The 22,186-nt window shown below is 47.0% G+C and overlaps 1 protein-coding gene across 1 annotated transcript; it reads left to right on the top strand.

Annotated features, from left to right (window-relative positions):
- Positions 1 to 564: 564 nt before the first annotated feature.
- On the top strand, positions 565 to 2,281 carry LOC145814510 (protein MAINTENANCE OF MERISTEMS-like). Its single transcript, XM_082911338.1, has 3 exons — positions 565 to 1,228; positions 1,358 to 1,519; positions 1,613 to 2,281. Exons 1-3 carry the CDS (start codon positions 566 to 568, stop codon positions 2,243 to 2,245), a joined length of 1,458 nt encoding a protein of 485 aa, XP_082767464.1. The 5' UTR covers position 565; the 3' UTR covers positions 2,246 to 2,281.
- The last annotated feature ends 19,905 nt before the right edge of the window (positions 2,282 to 22,186 follow it).

Here is a 22,186-nt window from a genome sequence, read left to right as displayed (position 1 = left end):
ACGCAGCCCACAATTTTAACTGAAAGTTGAACACGCAGCCCAAACTTCAAATTTTCTGAACACGCAGCCCAGATAGATAGTGAACACGCAGCCCACATTTTGAACTGAAAGTTGAACACGCAGCCCAAACTTCAAATTTTCTGAACACGCAGCCCAGATAGATAGTGAACACGCAGCCCACATTTTGAACTGAAAGTTGAACACGCAGCCCAAACTTCAAATTTTCTGAACACGCAGCCCAGATAGATAGTGAACACGCAGCCCACAATTTTAACTGAAAGTTGAACACGCAGCCCAAACTTCAAATTTTCTGAACACGCAGCCCAGATAGATAGTGAACACGCAGTCCACAATTTTAACTGAAAGTTGCACGTAGCTTATTCCACTTCATCGGCATACAGCCCGTTTCATCTCATTGGCACACAGCCCATTCCATCTCATTGGCACACAGCCCATTTCATTTCATTGGCACACAGCCCATTTCATTTCATTGGCACACATCCCATTTCATTTCATTGGCACACAGCCCATTTCATTTCATTATTGATACATGTATTCATTTTGAATGCAGGTTTGCTCCCGCAGTGTGCGGGGGTATGGTTCCACCATTGCGCGGGATTGGTATGCCGAGCTCCCGGAGGCCGCCCGAGACTTAGTGGACTTGGCAGGATTTGGACCCTTCTGCGTCGGGTTGTCACGTTGTCCTGCCAGGAGGACATTGATGGCGGCCTTGGTAGAGAGATGGTGGGACACCACCAACTCCTTTCATTTCTCTGCTACCGGGGATATGACCATGACCCCTTTTGACTTCGTTGTATTGACCGGCTTAGACGTCGGAGGTTGGTCCATCCCCTACGATGAGGATATGGGCGAGTGGGAGGCCGCCTGGATGTATCTATTGGGGGCTCACCCACCTGTTGACAGGGTCTCTGGGAGAGTCCGATACACTTGGTTCTCTTCCCACTTCCGGCGGGCGGAGATGGTGCCTGAGACTCCCGAGGAGACGGAGCAGTATGCCCGTGGTTTCCTTATGTTCCTCTTCGGGACTACCCTGTTTGCCGACAGAGGGAACACAGTCGGGCTGTACCTGCTGAGCGCTCTGGTTGACCTATCACAGGTCCATCGATATGACTGGGGTGGCGCCGGCCTGGCTACCCTTTACTTTTATATGAGCGCGACCTCCCGCGGGCGGGGCGATTTACTTGGCGGCTACTGGAGAGCCTGGGAGGTACTTTCTGTCCCCTTGATTTACATTTCTGCTTCTCATTACTTGTACATTGCACACACACAGCGCACTTTTACAGTCTGCATTTTGCTCTCAGCATTTCGTACTTACATTCTGCACTGCTTTTCTCAGCTATGGGTCTATGTATACTTCCCATCATTAGCCCCAGAGCTGGAGGTGGTAGGGATTCCCATGACCCCATATTCATTGGTGTTCGAGGGCCCACACCGGCCGAGGCCTCGAGAGACCCTCCTTCGCCTGCGACAGTACTTCGACACTGTGCGACATTCAGAGGTACTTCAGAACTCTCAGTTCTTTTCATTTTCATCTTTGATTTGCTCTGTATATTCTCGATTTCTGATTGGTTTATGCATTCATCATCCGCAGATTACATGGCAGCCCTGGGTGTCCCTGGGTGACGGCCTCCGACTTCAGTATACCGGAGCGTCGGGCATTTCCCAGTATAGGGTCCTGCTTGAAGGGCCGGTTGGCAGGGCATGGTTCCTGGGGGAACGCTTTCTGCGCCAGGTATGGGGGTATCTTTCTCAGGATATTCCCGCAGTACCTCCAGCCAGTATGCGGACTGCTGACAGGCTCTCTTACTCAGAGGTAGTCGGCGCCATGCTGGGCAGTGATGCTTTATTATATGTTGAGGAGGGGGACTACGCCACTTACCGTCACATATACTTGATGCCTCCATTGACGGAAACTCGTATCCCGATGATGAGGCCTGCCGGTATGTCATCTTCGGACCAGGCTCGGGCTCGAGCTGCAGACGCCCCTTCTACTAGCAGGGCCGGTACATCTAGAGGTGGGAGTAGACCGGTTCCTCCGGCTCCGTCGGTTCATCCTCATCCCGGATGGCCAGATATGCCTACTGAGTTGATGGCGTGGCAGTATGGGGCTAGCTTCCCGACTCCGATTCCACTAGAGCCTCCGATGCCCAGTGATCGATACGCCATTGATCCGGACTCACCGCCGGTATGCTCCACTTTTTTCATTCATCATTCAGATGTTTAGACACTCTTCTGTTCACTGATGATTATGAGCTCATTTTTGCAGCCATCGCGAGGGTACATGGAGGAGGTGGTTGGACTGGTAACCACACTCGAAGGCATGGTCCTGCGTAGGGAGGCACAGTTGTCTGTCGCGGGCATTCAGATACCCTTCAGTTTTCTGGCATTTATCATACTTCTGATGACATGCTGATTTCTACTGCATCGATAGACTATTTGTGTAGAGCACATCTGACACACACCCCACTTGTACACTGTATTTACATGCACCCACTTTACGTAGCCTTTGCTTGTATCTACATCTGATGTATATATTTGGACTAATGCATTTGAATTGAACTCTTTGTTTTCAGATGCCTTCATGGTCCGGCCAGCCGCAGACCAGGCCACCTGGGCCTCCTTGGGGAGCTGGGCCATCTGGGCCTTTTCAGGGGGCGGGGCCATCTCGGCCTTCCCGAGGAGCCGAGCCATCTAGACCTTTTCGAGGAGCTCGAGGAGGGCCTGTCCGCAGACGCAGGGCTCACATTGTGGAGGTGGAGCCTGATGAGGAGGAGGAGGATGCTGAGGAGGAGGAGGAGGCTACCGACCGTCAGTCAGAGACATCTGCTGAGGAGGGGGGCTCCGGTTTTGGCTCGGGGAATAGAGGCGAGGCTGAGGGGAATCCTGAGGATGACAACTCTGACTCAGATGATGGTGTGGAGATTGTCCCGCAGAAGAGGATGAGGCATGCTTCTCGCTCCCGCTCCCGAGGACTTTGATGTTGCTATTTCCTGCTTTATTTTTCTTTTTGCTAGTAGTTTGTAGCACTTTGCACATTGTTAGGTAGTTTTATTTTCTGTAAAACTTGTACCTTTGTTTGTTGTAAAGCATGATGAAATGAAATAGCTTTTGAAAAGGTGTATGTATTTTAAATTTTTAGCATCGTATCGCATTAATTTATTTTGCACAAAAAAAGAAATTGAATGGGAATGTGCATTGTGTAATCACCAAGTCAGGTAGTGAACCGACGCAACAAACTAAGCAACTCAACTTACTAAGATATAACAGAATCTTTAGCAAGTTTACAACTCGATAAGCAAAATGCAACATCGTAAATAAACAAGACTTTAACAAAGATTGCTTAAACAGAGAGCAATGACTCAAAAACACAAAACACGTCCGCTCGACAAACAACTCGATAAGCAAAACAACAACTCGATAAACAAAACTCAACAAAAACAAAGTGTACTTCTGACGATCTGGGCATCGGAACGCATCCGAAATGAAGGCCTTTGACTTTCCCGTTGCATGGAAATGCTTGGAACTTTCCCTCGAAGAGTAAAACAGGGCCAAGGAGATACACTGCAGCATTGCTGGCTATCCCTGGGAGCTGGCCGGCCATTTTTTGTGGAGAGAGACAGCTGGCCGGCCATTTCTGAAAAAGTAAATGGCTGGCCAGCCAGAAAAGGTGGCCGGCCGGCCACTTAGTCCTGCAGCCTCCAGATTTTTGACACGTGTCCCCGTGAATAGTATTTTTCCTTCTATAAAAGCCTCAACTTCGGGAACATTCATTTCATCTTAGTTTTAGACAAAGATGGAGGCGTTTCTCGCAGAAAATATCACATCTTGGATCTCTTCTCTAGATGGCTCGGAAAAGCTGAATTTCCGGGGTTTCGGCTTGAATGCACTATTCATACTGAGCCGTACTCCGCTACAGCTTCCTTTTCTCCATGCCGCAGCAAGGTTCTGGAATCCAGTGACGCATGTTTTTAGCTTTGGCGGCCAAGAGATGTGCCCCACTTTTGAAGATTTTCAAGTTTTGATGGAGTCTGAGTGCTCTGAAGTGATCTTGCCCCAGCTCCGTTTTGGCCATGCTCAGGCTTTAGGACAGATGTGTGGGCTCACGGTGCATGACGCTCGATCTCTGATCTGCAGTGGGGAACTAGACATCCTCGGCTTGATCCATCGTTTTTTCGACGCTGGTGACCGCAGCAACCATTATTGGCAGGGTTTTCGGCAACACGCCCTCTGCCTATGTTTGTTGTCCCACTTTCTGCTTTCCTCGGGCTTCGGCGGGGCTAGCATTCGCTTGATTGAAGTCGCCCAAGGTTTGAGGGAAGGAAAGAGCTGTATTGCCATGACCTTGGCCGAGACACTGATGGGCTTAGATTCTGTCTATCACCGGGAGGCGACTAGGTTTGCTGGGAGTCCACTGCTGCTGCAGGTAATGTTTCCCACCCGACCTCACATATATATTTGCTCACATCACTCGACCCTCAGGCTTGGTTTTTCTCACAAAACCCTTGTCTTACTTTTCTCTCATCGTACATCTCTCTGTTCTTTATTCTCTCATTTTCCATCCCTGCCCTAGGTATGGTTAATGGACAAGTTGCAGGTTGTGGACTCTTGCCCGGCCTATTCAGCTCGAGGCTACTTCTTTCGGCAACGCCTAGTCAATGCTCTTGACGAAAGGTGGTGGTTCGATTGGATGTGCAATTTATCCGCAGAAGACATTGCTTGGCGTTGTCCTTGGCTCAACCTCCCGGCAATGAGCTATAGTACGTCACGACTGATTGGGATCCAATTGGTTGGTCTAACCCACTGCGTATTTTATTTTCCGTTCCGGTTCCTGCGTCAGTTTGGCCATAATCAGATCTGCCTACCGGAGGGGATTGAGTATCCAGCTGAATTCCCGGTCCGGGGTGCACACCTTGCCCGATATGCCACGGCATGGAGGACTAGAGAGCTCCTGGCCCCTGCTTCCACTTTCAGTTGTACTTTGTCCGATGAGTGCTTGGATTGGCTCAATGAAGAGGCACAGGTCGGGCCTAGCTTGGCATCAGATGCTCCGTCCAGCTCTAGGAGGGGACGCAGAGATACTTGATTCAACTATGCCCCAAATTTATTGCTTATTTAGCATTTTCAAGTTTTCTTTCTGAATGTTCTAAAAAGCAACCTCGATTGTAATGCAAGAGCAGGAGAACTCAGTTTTGAAATCAATGAAATTGAAAGTTGTGGTACTGAAAATTTTCCGTTTTTGGTCCAAAAATGGTCTTAGTCGTAAAAAGATTGATTTGAACAAAGTCAACTTTTATTAAAACTTTTCAAAACTATTTTCGATGTGGATTAGAACTGGACACGTCGAAGATCTGTCACTGAGATGCACAACCCCAGATCCTTGCAACTGGAAAGTTGCCCCTAGTCTGAAGAACAATGCGGCACTGCAAAGCAACGGAAAGTTGCCCCTAGTCTGAGTAACTTTGCATCGTCGCGGCAACGGAAAGTTGCCCCTAGTTTGAACAGCACTGTACCGGAGATCGCGATAAATGCTGATGGATAAGGATGACTGAGACGATCAAAATGGACAGAGTTGATCGGGGAAAAGTTTATGGCTGAACTTCAAGATGAAGTTGCCTACGTATCCCAAAGATGGGAATCAAGCCTTACGTAGTTCAGGCTAAGGTTCACTCGAGTATTTTCACTCTCCTTTTGCGCTCTAACTTTTGCCAAGGCCGCCCTTTGCGGGTTTTCAACCTTGCGAGCTCAGTTTTTATATTTTCTATTTTTTTTTGTGCTCTGACTTTTGCCTAGGTCGCCCTTTCAGGTTTTCGGCCTAGCGAGCCTCTCAAGGATAGTATGTCTTCAACTTGTCCATATTGATCGGTTGTGAGAACTCCAAGCCATCTAGATCCATCAGAACCACAGCCCCACCTGACCAGATAGCTTTGATAATGTAAGGACCAGTCCAATTAGGTTTGAACTTGCCCCTTGGGTCGTGGATGGGAGCTCGGTTGTCTTTGAGCACCAAATCTCCCTCTTTCAGATTCCTGGACTTAACCTTCTTGTTGAAAGCCCGGGCAATTCTACGTTGATAGCCTTGGATGTGGTACAGTGCTTTCAGTCTTCTTTCATCAAAGAGCATGAGTTCTTCGAATCTGCTTTGCTGCCAATCTGCTTCGGCTATCTGGCATTCAACCAATACTCGTAACGACGGAACCTCAATCTCAATGGGTAGAATAGCCTCCATTCCATAGACCAATGAATATGGAGTTGCTCCAGTAGAAGTTCTGATTGAAGTCCTGTAGTCCCACAGAGCAAATGGCAGCTTGTCTGGCCAATCCCGATAGGTTCCCACCATCTTCTGCAGTATATGCTTGATATTCTTGTTGGCGGCCTCAACCGCTCCGTTGGTCTGCGGCCGATATGTAGATGACTTATGGAAAGCCACATTGTATTTCTCCAACAAGTCTATCACTTCCTTTTTGAAGTGGGAACCATTATCTGAAATTATCTCGTTTGGCACCCCGTAGCGACAGATGATGTTGTTCCTGATGAACTTTGCGACATGCGACGCCTTCAATACCGCGTATGATTGGGCCTCGACCCACTTTGTGAAATAATCTATCGCTACTAGGATAAACTCATGCCCGTTTGACCCCTTCGGGGTAACAGCTCCGATCACATCAATTCCCCAGACCGAAAAAGGCCATGGCGAAGTCATGTTGTACAGTTTTGACGGCGGGATGTTCATGCGGTTTGCATGGATTTGACACTTGTGGCATCGCCAAACAAAGCTAATACAATCCTCCTCCATGGTTGACCAGTAGTAGCCCTGTCTGAGAATCTTTCTGGCCAGCATTACTCCATTCATGTGTGCACCGCACTCTCCCCCATGGATGGCTTCCATCAGGCGTTTTGACTCTTCAGCTTCTACACAGAGCTTATGCATTCCCAGATGACCCCTTTTATACAGCTTTCCTCCGCAGATAATGAACTGAGCAGCCATTCTCCTGACAGCCCTCTTATCCTTGGCATTTGCCCCCGGTGGATACGTCTCCTTTTCCAAGAAGTTCCAGATGTCGTAATACCAGGGGTTGCCGTCTTGAACCTCATCTATGGCGGAAATCGACTCGTATGCTGGCGTAAACTTCTGATCAATAATGACTGGACGCATCCGGACTCCGGACGGGATGTCTATCATAGAAGATAGAGTTGCTAATGAATCTGCAAACCTGTTGTTCTCTCTTACGAGGTGGGTGAAATTTAGCTTCTCAAACCGAGGAATTAACAAATGCAAGGTCTGGTGGTAAATTATCATCCTTTCCTCCTTGACTTTCCAATCTCCTTTTGCTTGAGACACAACAAGGTTCGAGTCCCCAATGACGTCCAACCGTCTTGCCCCTAGTTCCAGGGCTGCTTCCAGGCCAGCAATACATGCCTCATACTCTGCTTCGTTGTTGGAAACTTTGAACCGGAGCTTGAATGCTAAAGGAATACGGGAATCGTCAGGCGCTATCAGCAACACCCCTATCCCATACCCATACTGGTTTGACGCTCCGTCAAAGTACATTGTCCAAGTTTCATCTTCGACGTGTAGAATAGCTTCATCTGGGAATAGATACTCAACCGCTTCATCCCCCTCAACCGGGTGGTCGGCAAGGAACTCCGCTACCGCTCTGCCTTTTACTGACTTGCGCGTTACATACTTCAAATCAAATTCGGAGAGCAACAGCAGCCATCGAGCTAGCCTACCCGTAAGTGCTGGTTTCTCGAAGAGATATTTGATGGGATCCAAACGCGAAACCAACATTACAGAGTGGGCTAACAGGTAGTGCCGCAGCTTCCTGGTTGCCCATACCAAGGCCAAACAAGCCTTCTCCAGCGGTGTATAGCGGGTCTCGTAATCCAGCATCTTTTTACTTAGATAGTAGATGGCTCTTTCCACTTTATCTTCTGACTCCTGCGCGAGCATGCAGCCCATGGTAGTCTCAGTTACCGAAAGGTACAATATCAACGGTCTCCCCAGCTCTGGTGGCGACAACACGGGCGGGTTCTGTAGATACTCTTTGATCTGCTCAAAAGCTGCTTGACATCGGCCGTCCCATTGGAATTTCTTTCCTTTCTTCAGGAGACCAAAAAGTGGTTCACAAGTTAAGGTTAATTTAGAAATAAACCGTCTTATGAATTGCACTTTACCCAGAAAGCCTCGCACCTCCTTTTCAGTCCTTGGTGGTGGCATTTCTAAGATGGCCTTGATTTTGGAAGGGTCGACCTCGATGCCCCTTTGTGTAATCAGAAACCCTAGCATCTTCCCTGCTGTAACACCAAACGTGCATTTATGGGGATTCAGTCGCAGCCGAAACTCTTTGATCCTTTGAAAGAATTTTTGTAAGGCGGTGTAGTGGCCCTCTCTATCTTTGGACTTGACAATCATGTCGTCCACATACACCTCGACCTCCTTATGGATCATATCATGCAATATTGTAGTTGCTGCCCGTTGATACGTAGCTCCAGCGTTTTTCAACCCGAATGGCATCACTCTATAACAATATGTCCCCCACGGGGTAGTGAACGCAGTCTTCTCCCGGTCTTCGGGTGCCATCACTATTTGATTATAGCCTGAGAAACCATCCATAAACGAAAGCAAGGCGTGTCCTGCCGTGAAATCCACCAATTCGTCAATGTGTGGCAAGGGAAAGTCGTCCTTCGGACTGGCCCTGTTCAAATCTCTGAAGTCTACACAGACCCGAATTCTGCCGTCCTTCTTTGGCACCGGAACTATGTTGGCCAACCAAGTTGGATATTCAGATACCAGCAGGAACCCTGCGTCAATTTGCTTGGTGACCTCTTCCTTAATTTTGAGAGCCCAGTCCGGGCGAATCCTTCTGAGTTTCTGTTTGACAGGGCGGGCCTCGGGATCAAGAGGGATCCGGTGCTGTACAATCTCAGGATCGATTCCAGGCATGTCTTCATAGGACCACGCGAAAACATCTTTGAAATCTTTTAATAAAGCGACTAAGCGCTCGCGCTCCTCTGAAGACAACGTGGACCCGATCTGGATCAGCCGCGGGTCCTTCTCAGTACCAACATTCACAGTAGTGATTTCATCCATTAAAGGTTTAACAAATCTTTCCTGCTCTTGATCAATTAATCGTTGCAAAACTGGGGGAATTTCTCCCTCGCTGTTTTCATCAAAATTTTGAAAATCCTGATTTAAGCAATAAATCAAAGGCACAGAAAAATACTCGGAAACCACATCCACATCATTCTCATTAAATACTTCCAAGCCGTCAGATTCCTCTGTTACAACAGACTCAAAAGAAAATGAAAAAGACGACCTAGACAGGACTGTGGCATCCGGGTTATCACCCCCAGGAATACCGGACTCAGACTCAGTCGAGCTGGAATCTGATTCTGACGCACAAGATTCGGTAGAATCAGATTCCGGCTCACTACCTGACCCGGAGCTGCTAGATAAAAAGCCTTCTTCATACTGCTAGATGAGAGAAGGTGCGATAGATGCATCCAAGATCGGCGCTGGAAAGCCCGCAGCTATTTCATCTCCAATCACAGAAACCGAAGAGTTATCCCCCAAGCACTCTTGGCCGATCGGAGGATCTGATAGTAGACTCGCCAGTGCTACCCCCATTTCAAGCTCTGTGCTCTCAGAATCCACTACTTCACACTGCTCAGCCTCAGTTGGTGGGTCTGTCTGCGCTTCGGCAACGTCATCCCCAGATAATTGCATGTCGAAGAAGATTTCAAAACCAGGCACGCGCGTCCCCTCCGCGTTTAGCCATGGCTCCGGGAAGCCGCAGAATGGAAAATCTTCCCCCTCCCGGACGAAACGTCCATTTAGAGTACCCCAGATGGGCCTGTGCATTAACTCAAATGGCTTCCCGGCCTTCTTCGCTCTGGCCCTTCCGGCCATTTCTTTTCCTTTTCTTACCCAATCCTCCTTGGTGGGCAGATAACCCAGTCCAAAGGCGTGAGGGTTGTGTGGCACTTCGGCCAACACTGAGACGCCCTTCCGGCCGCTTCTGCCTAATCCCATCCCGGGGGTATGTTTTAGCTTGTTCATGAGGTATATAGATTGTGCACTAACATACATGCCCTCATTCACAGCCATGACATTCTGAACCACTTGAGCCTCGGCCAAAGTGAACCCCGACAAAAACACATCCTCCGTGCCGTGCTCAATCTCCAAGACAGGTGTGGATACTTCCGGCGGCGGATGGATTGATGAATTCCCGAAAACGATCGCTACCCCTTTCCCGTGGGGGTACTTTAGCATCTGATGTAGAGTGGAAGAGACTGCTTTGACCTGGTGCAACCACGGTCGCCCCAAAAGTAGGTTAAAGGTTGTGGGAACATCCAAGATGTGAAATTCGATGTTGTGTTGTCCTGGACCAACCTTGGTTTGAATTTTAACAGTCCCCATCACTTTTCTGCTGGTATTGTCATATGCTCTGATCACTTGGGTGGTTGGGACGAAGTCCACGGGTTTCAACCCGATTGCATATGCCGTTCTGGTCGGGCAGACATTAATCGCAGACCCAGTATCAACAAGTACCACCGGTATCCACTTATCTCTACATTCCACAGAAATATAGAGAGGTTTGTTATGGTTTGTGCCCTCAGGCGGTAGCTCCTTGTCCGAAAAGGTTAATGCCGGGGAATCTCCTCCCGGAAAAACCAGCCCAACCAGCTGTTCAGGCGTGGTGTCTATGGAGAGTTTGGACTTGTCCATAGCAGATAGGACAGCTTCCCTGTGTACTCGTGATGCCATTAGCAGTCCCCAGATGGAGATGTCTGCTTGTATCTTCTTTAACTGTTTCAGCACAGCCTCATCTTCAATCTGCTTCTCCTTCTGTCTCTCCGCTTCTCTATCCTTCCTGGATGCCTCGGGTTGGTCCAGGTGTGGGGGTTTGAAGTACCGCCCACTTCTTGTCATATGGTCCACTTCATCAAGGTACCAAGTATCATCCGGCTGGTTATTCCCCCAGTCTTCATCCGTGTGGGCAAGACACAAGTCGTCATCTTCCCACCACATTCCGCTGGCAGCCAACAGACACCTGTCTGGCTCTGGTCCACTCGTACTTTCAGTGCTCTCTGTCCATATGCTCGCAGCATTGTCTGTCTTCGTGCACACAGCACTTTCGGTCCCCTCAGGGCCTTTTGCCTTCCTGGCTCTCTTAGTAGCCTCAAACTTTTCTTGTTCCAGCTGCGTCAGTACAGCTGTTTGTTCAACAGTTCCCATATCTATGATGCCCATGTCTTGAGCGGAATTCTTAACACCGGCGCTCTCCGGCGATACAACTTGATTTTCGGCCATTCCGGCCACAACTGATATTTCTGCCCCTGCCGGGCTCTGTTCTGGTTGGGCTTCCCCCACTGCATCCGGTTGATCTTCAAGCCATCCCGTGGCCTCCTCTGATCCCTCATAATCATACCAATTAATCGATGCATCCCCCAGTTCCTGGTCCTCGAGAAATTGCAGGTTGGCAAAGTCCTCCCCTGCGGCTGTCAAATCATCTGCCCATAGCTCAGATCCATCCCCCCGGATCATGCATGGCTCTCCTGTCTCTGGCAATTCCACGCTTAGCCCAATTTGGCTCGTTGATAGGATGTACTTGCTTGGATCATAGGCTCCCCCAGCAAAATTCTGCCCAGTCCCAGATTCAACAATCTCATTTTCTCCCAAAATCTGCCCTGCCCCGTCTTCGACGGTCACCACCATTGGTTCTGGTTGGGTTTTAGAGATGTCCACCATGCACAAGAAGTCAGTGCAATCGGGGAGGAACACCTCCGGCTTGGGTAGGTGGGTGGACGTAATATAGATGCTAGGATCGTAAGATGTGACCCCAGTCTGGATAAAGTTAATTCTTTTGGGAGGAGGAGCTTGGTTATGTGGTGGGAGAGGGTTGGTGGTGACATTGGGTTTATCAGGAGGTGCGATCACTTGTTTGTCAATAAGATCTTGGATCTCATGACGCAATCTGTAACAACGGTCGGTGTCATGACCGTGTTGTTGGTGGTATGCACAGTATTTTGATGGGTCGTAAGAGGGAGGGAGTGGATTCGGCAATGGCTTTGGTTCCAGGGGTTTTAAATGATTTTTTCTGATCAATATTCCCAGAACTTTGGTTAGAGGCATATATAGTGGGGTAAAGGTTCTTTGGCCTCGCGGTTGGAATCTGTTGGCTTGTGTGTTGCTCCCGGACGCGCCGGAGAAGGGTGTGGCAGTCATGGGCCTTGGAGGGGAGGGGGAGTGGTGGTGACCATACCAACTTCCGAGGCTCTCGTATTTACAGCGCCACTCGGGCCCGCATTGTTGTTATGGTTAAAGGTCCTCCTCGGTTGTTCCCTGTCGTGGTCAAACAGACCTTGTTTCATTGCATCTTCGATTTGCACCCCCATATCATGTAAATCTGCGAAAGTAGGGAAGGGGACTACAATCATCCTCAGCATTAGCTTTGGGTGGAGATTGCGCACAATCATCCGGATTTGATCTTTGTCCGTGGGCCTTAAAGTCATCATTGACGCCTTCGCCCTCCATCGGATCACAAAGTCCGAAAAAGATTCATTGGGCTCTTGCCTTGTCGTTTCGAGATCACGAGTTGTGATCTCGATCTGAGTGTTGTATGAATATTGCGTGACAAAGGCCTCAGCCATCTCATCCCAATTCTTCTTCACTTCATCTTGTAATCTTGCATACCAATGAGAGGCCACACCCGACAGGGTTCGGCCGAATAATGAGAGCTTCTGTGGTCGTGTTAGGCCCATTGGCCGCAAGACGTCTGCGAATAGTCGAATATGGACCATGGGGTCGCCGGTCCCGTCAAAGCGGTCGATTTGTGGCATTTTGAACCTATCGGGGAGTGTTATGGCCTCCTCGGTATATCCATCTCCGATATCAGGCATAGCCTTGACCCCTTGGGATTTCTTAAAGAGCTTCTCCAGTTTGCTCAATTTCAGAGCTGTGTGATCAACCTCGACCTCGAATGGAGAGTCCGGATGACTGGATGTATGGACCTTGGACAGTTGTGGTGGAAGCGGGGGCAGAGCTGGCCCCGTTGGAAGATTCGTGTCCTCTTGTAAATTTTGGACATGCGGTAGAGTATTCTGGGCATTTGGTGGGGCGTTCTGAACAGTAGGTGCCTGCTCAGGTAACGGAGCCCTTGCCGGAGGAGGAATTTGTTGTGAAGCAGACGCTGTATTCTGCTGTTGCAATCTGGCGATTAGTTCGGCCTGTTGGGCCATGATCGCGGCCTGCTGTTTGGAGAACTCCGTTTGACGAGTGGCATCATCATGCATTTGTCTCATGCTCTCCTGCATCTGGCGCATTAGAGCCTCCATCCCTGATGTATTCTGTTGATCCATCTGTCTAACTGGTATGTCTATTTCTGCAGCAGTAATTGAGACCTCAGTCCTATAGTCCTCTGATGAAGTAACCCACTGCTCTGACAACCTCTGTTCTGACACACTGCGCCTTTTCGGCTTCCTTCTGGTAACAAGGGGTAGAGAATGGAACACTGGCTGTCCGTCGATTAGATCCTCAGATCGATGGAGTCGACGACCTCGTGTCCAAGGTGCTTGGGGAATACCTGTTGGGTTGGAAGCAATCGTGCTAAAACTGACCTAGCAAAAGATAAATAAAGCGAAAAGGAAATAAATAAACAGATAAACGGACAGCATAACAGCTTAAAATAAAATGCAAGAAACACAGTCGGGCATAATCAACACACAGTCAATAAGCTGAATAATACACTGTCCTCAAACACTGATTATTATCCCTGTATCACTGTCTCCTAAAACAGAATCTGATATCCGCAGATAACTCGTTCTTAAATACTGGTTGATGCCCGCAGGCCTGATACCCAAACTCATGTACTGAACTGATGCCCGTAGGCCTGATGCTGAAACTCATGTACTGAACTGATGCCCGCAGGCTTGATATTCAAACTCATATACTGATCTGATGCCCGCAGGCTTGATACTGTCAATACTGAACTGATGCCCGCAGGCTTGTTACCCAAACTCATATACTGATACATGCACTCCTGTAGAGACGCACTCTAAAGCACATAGCAGATAAGTGAGAGCCAAAACACTCCTATGTTGGGGTAGGGTTTCCCTGTCCTATTGTGTCAGGAACTAGGGTTCCACTACGCACACAGCGGTTTCAAACAACCTATAAACGGGTAAGCAACCTGTCCTAATTTGGAATGGTCACTATGGATCCGAATATGCACTAGGTCGAATGGTCAAAGAGGGTGCCCCGGTAAAACCGGGGTTTGTGTTCCCATACTGGCAGAGCCCACAACCGGTCAGCCTTATGGTCATGCCTTGACAAGACAAGCCTCCGGCAAACCGTTCAGGAATAGCAGATGGCAAACACGGTGTCCTAGGCGCACCAATGCAAATGCAATGCAAAGAAACACACAAGTGTAGTAAAAAACAGATATCATGAGTTCGAGTCAAGTTCTCTAAATCCCCAGCAGAGTCGCCAGAAACTGTTGACGTCCCCCGAACGCCCTGGGAGGGTTAAGTCCCGCTCTGTTCATTTGGGGTCACTACAGCTCGGACTCTTAAGATGTCACGGTTCCTAATCTGAACCAAAGAGTCCAAATCCGGCAAATCGTTTTGAGAAACTGATTTTTGAAAAAGTAGTGCCAAACATGGACTGCTTTGCCAGATACAGAGTCGCCACCTAAATATTTTATTTTGGGAAATTTAGGAAACCCTGACTCGGTGCCAAAAGGCCACGTGTCCGTCATCACCAAAGTTGCCTCGGCTCGGGAACTTGGGTACGATTGGGGAAGGTCACTTCGTGAGAACCCCCACTCGCCCGGTCATAGACCGGCCTCTACTAACCATGATATCAATTTTTGAAAACATTGTGAGTTCTTATTCCGGTTATTAGCCTAGGTTACTATGTGATGCTCACAGCATACAAGTATAGACTGGATCACCCGAATTGGAACAAAACATTTTATGTTTGTTTTTTGAAAGAGGTTTTGCTACCCGCAGGTAGGCTTTGAAACACTCGATGATTTATTCCAATTCAGATAACCCAACCTTCACCCACAGGCATTCAGGCAGTTATATCAGATAAGCATATAGCCTCATGGTAAGCATGCTATCATGGCAGTCACTCACACGCATGCAAGGATGCTAAAGCATAAAACTTACCGGGTACTCCAAGCCAAAATAGAAACTTATTAGAAATCATGCATGAATCCTAGGTATACAGAAATACCTAATGCAACACATGCAAAAATGCAACTATGGCAGGCTCGGCTATTCTAAGATGGTATATGAAATGCTACAACTATCATGTATTCAATTTGGAATTGAAAGTACAATGCAGTTAGTATGATGCGCCGAGCCCGGTGCATGCGATACAGATGAATGATGCAAACATGCTGTCATACTGTATGCTAATTTAAACATGCCCTAATCTAACCATCAAAAGCGGATAAATAAAAGGGAGAAAGACGTGGGGTTGGAAGACATACAACACACACACGCACACTTATTACAGTTATGCCCTCGCGCAGAGGGTCCGAATAAATATACAGTCCAAATATTACAGTCCCGAATAAAAGAATATTACAGTCCAAAATATTACAAAATTCTAATTAATTAATGAATTAACTAAGAAAGCAAATAAAACTGGCATGCAAGCCAGGGACTGCCTTGCTTCTGGTGGATGATACATGTCCGGATTGTCTTGCGCGGAAATCCACCGGAATGCCCCAATTAGCCTCTGTTTACACCTTTTCTTGAAATGCGTGCCAAGTCCTAAAAAGTTACTGATTCCTGATTTTGTTGCAACAGAGAGCAGGAAAGGGGCATAGCAATGTATTTGCACAGATATATGCATGTCTCGATCCTCGTGCCATCAATCACGCATACCGAGGCATGATGGCCGAGGAGTCGAAATGCACAACTCAATATAGGATGAATGCACATGAAACTACAGCTAAAACCTAACTCCATTATGGATAATCCGGAGTGTCGGTGACTGGGGGAATTCAGACACATTCCGTCACTCGGAGTTCGAAATGTACCTCGTTTCCCGTGCCCGGGCTAACTCCTATTCCGGACACGATGCAATATGCATGATATGCATGAAATGCAACTAAGATATAATCCTAACATACACAATGCTATGGAAATGAGATGTCTCGAAATGCGTGCACACGGGCACGCAAACCGAGAAAATGACAGAATGCTATGAAAAAAAAAGAGATGCCTCGAAATGCGTGCACACGGGCACGCAAACCGAGGCGATGATGTGTCTCGAAATGTGTGCACACGGGCACGCAAACCGAGACAATGACGTGTGTCTCGAAATGCGTGCACACGGGCACGCAAACCGAGGCGATGGCAGAATGTGATGAAATGACATGGAAATGACAAATGGGCTTATACCAACATGAGTGAGTCTCAGCCACACTCACATAGGATGCCGGCGGGTAAAAAAATGGAGTGCCTCGAAATGCGTGCACACGGGCACGCAAACCGAGGCGGTGACAAAATATGATGAAATGACATGGAAATGACAAATGGGCTTATACCAACATGAGTGAGCCTCAGCCACACTCACATAGGATGCCGGCGGATAAAAATGAAGTGCCTCGAAATGCGTGCACACGGGCACGCAAATCGAGGCGATGATAAAATGCAATGAAATGACATGGAAATGACAAATGGTCTTATACCAACATGAGTGAGCCTCAGCCACACTCACATAGGATGCCGGCGGATAAAAAATGAAGTGCCTCGAAATGCGTGCACACGGGCACGCAAACCGAGGCGATGATAAAATGCAATGCAACATGGAAAAAATGATATGCAAGCATACTAATGGAATTTCAGCATTAAAATATGGGGAAAACAGTCCCGAAATGAAGCGAAATGACATGAAATGCAAGGAATTGTCCCGAAATGCAACATTAGGCACCCGAAATGGCCTATAGCTATGCCAAACATGCACAATATGGACATTCAATGCAAATATAGAAGCTAGACAGTCCCAAAAAATGCACTTTCACAGTTATAAACATGGCCAAACAGCAAGCATAGGTAGGGGAAAAATAGCATGCAAGAATAGGGGCCAAAAGAGGGGTAATGAAGCAAGTGGTATAAGAAAAACCCAAACCGAAAAATTTCCTTCTACAACACTGAAGAGGGACCAAAAATATGAATATTTACAGTATATGGCAGCCTCAAAATCAGTATACAAACATGCTAAAAATGTGATCCAAAATGAGGCTCAAAAGGTGCGATAACATGAAGTATATAAAATAATCACCAAACAGAAAAAAAGTGTGAATGAAGCATGAAGTATAGGCCAAAATAAGGCCACTTTCAGTTCGGACCAAGGTCCAAAAACAGAAGCAAAGGGGGCTGCCAATTTATGCAAGAATGGGGCCAAATAAGGGATATAACTACAAGTGACACATGGAGACACCAAACAATGTTGAGCCCTTCTTCAATGTTGAAGAGGGACTCAAAATAAGCCTAATAACAGTTTACAACATGCTTGAAAACAAATTTCTCATGGGCCAAAAATAGCATGCAAGATCATGACATACAAGAGGATCAATGAAGCAAGTGCATTATGGAAGGCTCAAACAGGGTTGAGACCTCAATGAAAAGTGAAGATGAGCTCAAAAGAGGGCCCTTTTCGGTTAGGTCCAGAGCTTGAAACAAAAAGCATGGAGGACTTACAAATAAATCAAGAAAAAGGGTCAAAAGGGTAAAAGTATTACTTACCCTTGAAGACTCAAACTTTTGTTGCTTCTTAGATGAATTTGCAGCTTCTTTGGCCTTTGAGAAACCTCCCTTGTTGCTGGAAATGAGGTGGTGGTGGTAGAGCTTGGTGGTGTAGAAGGAATGGAGCTTAGGGACTTAGGGTTTTTCAAAGAATTGAGAGCTATGGAGATGGAGTTGTGTATGGAGACTTGAAGGACAATTTTTCTAACCCTTGTAAGTGAAGCCACCAACTGGTTATAAGGGTTCAAAAGGGGGTGTAAAGGTGGGGGAAAAGGAGAGCAAAATTCCCCCACAAAATATCCCCCGGATAAATATCTTTTCTGGGGGATATTGCCCCACAGCTGTAAAGTGCACAGTGCAAGGAACACGGCCGGCCTCTTACTTTTGTTGCAGGTGGCCGGCCGGCCACACCCCCTAGCCGGCCGGCTAGGGGTCAAAAGGTTCAATCATATTTTCTGGCCGGCCAGCAACTGGTGAGGTACCCCTATGTGTGTACAACACAACCATGTGGTTAAAAGTCCGAGAAAGTGGGTCCAAGGGGTTCAACATTGGCTCGGAAAGAGGGGGTCAAAAGGGTCAAGTTGAATTACTGGCCGGCCATGAACTTTTAGGGGCCTCTCAGGTGTGTAGATCACAGATATGTGGTTGAAAGTTCAAGAATGTGAGCCCAAGGGGTTCAACATTAGCCCGGAAGAAAGGGGTCAAAAGGGTCAGGTAACCTTAATGGCCGGCCACCAACTTTTAGGGGCCTCCCATGTGTGTAGATCACAGATATGTGGTTGAAAGTTGGCAACATTAACTCCAAGGTGTTCAACATTAGCCCGGAAGTTTGAAAAACGGGTGCCGGGAGGCTCCGGAGGAGAGATAACTGGTTGCTGCAACAATTGCTGGCCTCCCACCCTTCAGTGACCTCTCCAGTGATAAAACAGAGGTACCTGCCAAAAATGAACGAAAACCGTTGCAAAACGAAAGCTCGGGGACCAAAACACGCAGTTCGGGGTCCCGAAAATGGGCTGTTAAGCACCGAAAGTGGTATTCGACCACGAAGTGGGTTTCTCAGACCCCAGTGTCCCTCAAAAGGGAGAAAATAAGAAGTATGCCAAAAACCGAAGCAAATGGAGATGGTTAAGCGGTCCCGAACCGAGGCACACGGCCTGACAGCTCCGAAAACCGGAAACCGGACTCCGAAATGGGAAAAATGGCCTACGGCCACCAAATGTAGCCTACGGACATTGAGAGATGGTCTACGGGACCTCTCCCTCCCCTCAGGAAAAGAAACAGAGAAAACCGAGTTTGGTTCGCAAACCGAGACAAGGCACAGAAGAAGATTCGGAAGTCCGGAGGCAGGGCTCACGGCCGCGACTCTGAAACTTCTGAACGAGCACATTATGCAACATCACCAAGCATTCAATCGGTGACGTCTGAGTCTTAAGGTCGGTCAAAAATGGGGTGTCTACACGCGCCTTGCCTTAGGATCTCTCAACTTGTTTGTTTTGTGCTTGGTTGTGGACCAAGGACTTGTGGTTTTTGCTTCTGAGGGAAGAGGGTGGCTTGTTGGCCATCCCTACAACCCATTGGCTAAGGCCTTGTGCCATCGGCCGTATTTTCTTGCCATCGGCCATAAGTGGTGGCCGATCGGCACTCTTTTTGGTCGATCGGCCATATTTCTTGGCTGAGACCTTTCCACCTACTTTTGCAGATATTTTTGTGCTAACTGTGACAGCTGGTAAGCATAGATCTCATCCTTTATACATGTGCATGGAGGGATTGAATCAAGACTCAAGCTTGTTCAACAAGCTTGAGAATTGGATTTCTATAAGAAGGGAGACCCCTCTCCTTTTCCAGAGGTTCTGAAAAGTTGATATACAAAACATATGTCACTCCCTCTATATTTTACCTCTTTCTCCATATTTGCCCTAGTTTGTGCTCAAAAGTGTATTTTCTTCATACTTTTGCACTAAGCACATACTAGAACACCATCCTTTTGTTGCTGAGGTGCTTATGAGCTGGTGTTAGTATTTTTGGACTGGTTTTGGTCAGAAAAGAGTGCTGGAGTTGTGTTCTTGAAGGTGTTCTTCAAGGGTGAGTCAACTAGCCTTTAAACCCTTGTTTTGGTTTAAGCTTTTGAACCTATTTGTATGTTGATTTAAGCTTAACTTTTTACTGTAAAAATTTCTAATTTTTCATGCTTGTAATGTTTGTTTAAGGTCACTTTTGTGTTGGGGGTTGTCTACCTCCTCTTAGGCCTTGTTTGGTCTTGTTCTTGTGCCTTCCTTTTAAGCTATTGGGACCACCTTGTTTTGTCCTTCTCACCATTGAAATCTAGAGGATTTTTAGTGGTGGAAATGATGTTTTGATGTCCCAAATAGGAGAGGGTCATCCCCTCTCATTATGTCTCATATGCTTGTATTGATGGCTCATAAAAGTAACATGTTTGTTAAGCTTATTTTAGCTCCATCTTAACATGTATTAGACCTTATTTCAGCATGATATACCTCTGTCTAAGGTTGGTTTGATAGTCTTTTCCATGCACCATGCACTTGTAGTGCAATCCTCTTTATTGCCTTAACATGCATCTTGTGTTTGGATCATCATTCTTGCATGTTTTGGCTCAACTCAAAGAAGTTTTCCCTCATGTTTTACCATGCTTGAGCTCTATTTGATGTTGTTTTAGTCATGCATGCATTGCTTTGTATAGACATAGTGCATTCTAGCTTGTTAGCTTTGAGTGTCCAAGTCACTCGCATGCATTGCTTAGACCATTTTCATGATTTGGCATCATTTCATATGAGATTTCAGTCCATATAGTGCGGTCATGCACTCACATTTGTCACATTTTCCATGCATTGGGAGGTTTGTGTTTTAAGCCTTGAACATGAGCCATTATGCATGTCTTATTGCTTAAGCTTTTGGGATGCCATCTCAGTAGGTTTTTGGGCTTATTTTGACATGCCATAACTCTATTTTTTATTGGTTAAGCCATGCCATGCTTGGTCTTGGTAGGTGTAGTGTAACCCTCTTTATTGGCCTTGCATGCATCATGCCTTATGCCCTTCATGTTGGCTTGTTTTAGCTTTGGCCCATGCATGTTTTAGACTCATTTTGGCATGATTTAGGACTATTTTGGTTGTCCTTGGCCCTTTGGGGTTTGATTCATGTGGCTTTGGTACAAGTTTCTATGCTAGTTTCGAGCTTTGAGCTTTCTCGCATGCCATACTTGTCTTGCTTGGTTGATTTGGCATCATTCCATACTTAATTTCAGAGCTTATAGTGTTGTTACACTTCCACTTTTGTCACCCTTTGAGTGCCTCTAAGGGTTGTGTTCTTGTTGCCTAGCTTGTGGACCAATATGTGTGCATGCATGTTTTGCCTTTTGGTGCCTTAGTTTTGTTGTTTTGGCCACTGATTTGGGCATGATTGAGATCTGTCCATTTTAGTTTAAGTCCATTTTGCATGTTGTTGCATGCTTGTCGCATTGCATGTTGTTGCATGCTTGGTACATTGCATGTTGTTGCATGCTAGTTACATTACATAACATTGTTGCATACTTGTTGCATGCCATGTTGTTCACATGTTTAGGTTACGTTGCATTGTTTGCATGCCATTAGCTTTGTTAAGTTGTGCATGCATTGCATTGTGTTTGGTTTGGGTGTTAAGCCAAGCACAAGGAACGAGGGACGTTTCATACTTGAAGTGATGAAACGTGCCTCAATTCTCGGTCGCCGACACTCTTGATCAAACATGATAGAGTTTAAGGCATTTATGTGTTTTTGTGCATTTCATCCATATTGATTTGTGCAACTCGGCCTCTTTGGCCATCATGCATCGAAATACGTGATTGATGGCTCGAGCGTCGAGCACTACACTCCTTTGAGCTAAGGAGTGTGGTTGTACAAACATTTTCTTGCAAATGTATTGCCATGCCTCTGTTTGTACTCTGCTGCAGCAAAAGGAGCAGTCTGGAGGAAGAGATGGTCAATCGGCTATCTAGTGTGCTGATCGGCTAACAATATTTGGCCGATAATCTCAAAATTGGTCGATGACCATTATTTACTGGCCGATGGCCACCCCTCTTGGCTGATGACCTCTCAGAATGTCCATGAGGTAGGTCAGAAGCATCATAGAAGTTGGCATAATTTTCAGAGGTGCAGAACAGTGCAAACAGAGGCAACATGAGGCATGGCAACGGATTTCCGAGCAAAGTCGATCAAGCATGCATATGCCCCTCTTCTCGAGGCCGTTTTAACTGCTTTGTCACTACAAGAAATCTAGGCTATTGTGACAAAATTTGGTGACGAATTTTTTTTTTGTCTTAAAATTTAACCCAAAGATGACGAAATATTAATTTTGTCGTTTGTTTTAATTTTTCTCAAAAGTATAGGAGACGAAAACAAAATTT

The sequence above is a fragment of the Camellia sinensis genome, unplaced genomic scaffold (assembly GCF_055761805.1).
Source record: "Camellia sinensis isolate YWXY unplaced genomic scaffold, ASM5576180v1 Unanchor11, whole genome shotgun sequence".
NCBI lineage: Eukaryota > Viridiplantae > Streptophyta > Magnoliopsida > Ericales > Theaceae > Camellia > Camellia sinensis.
Note: the sequence above shows the minus strand (reverse complement) of the source record. Positions and strands in the feature narration are given on the sequence as shown.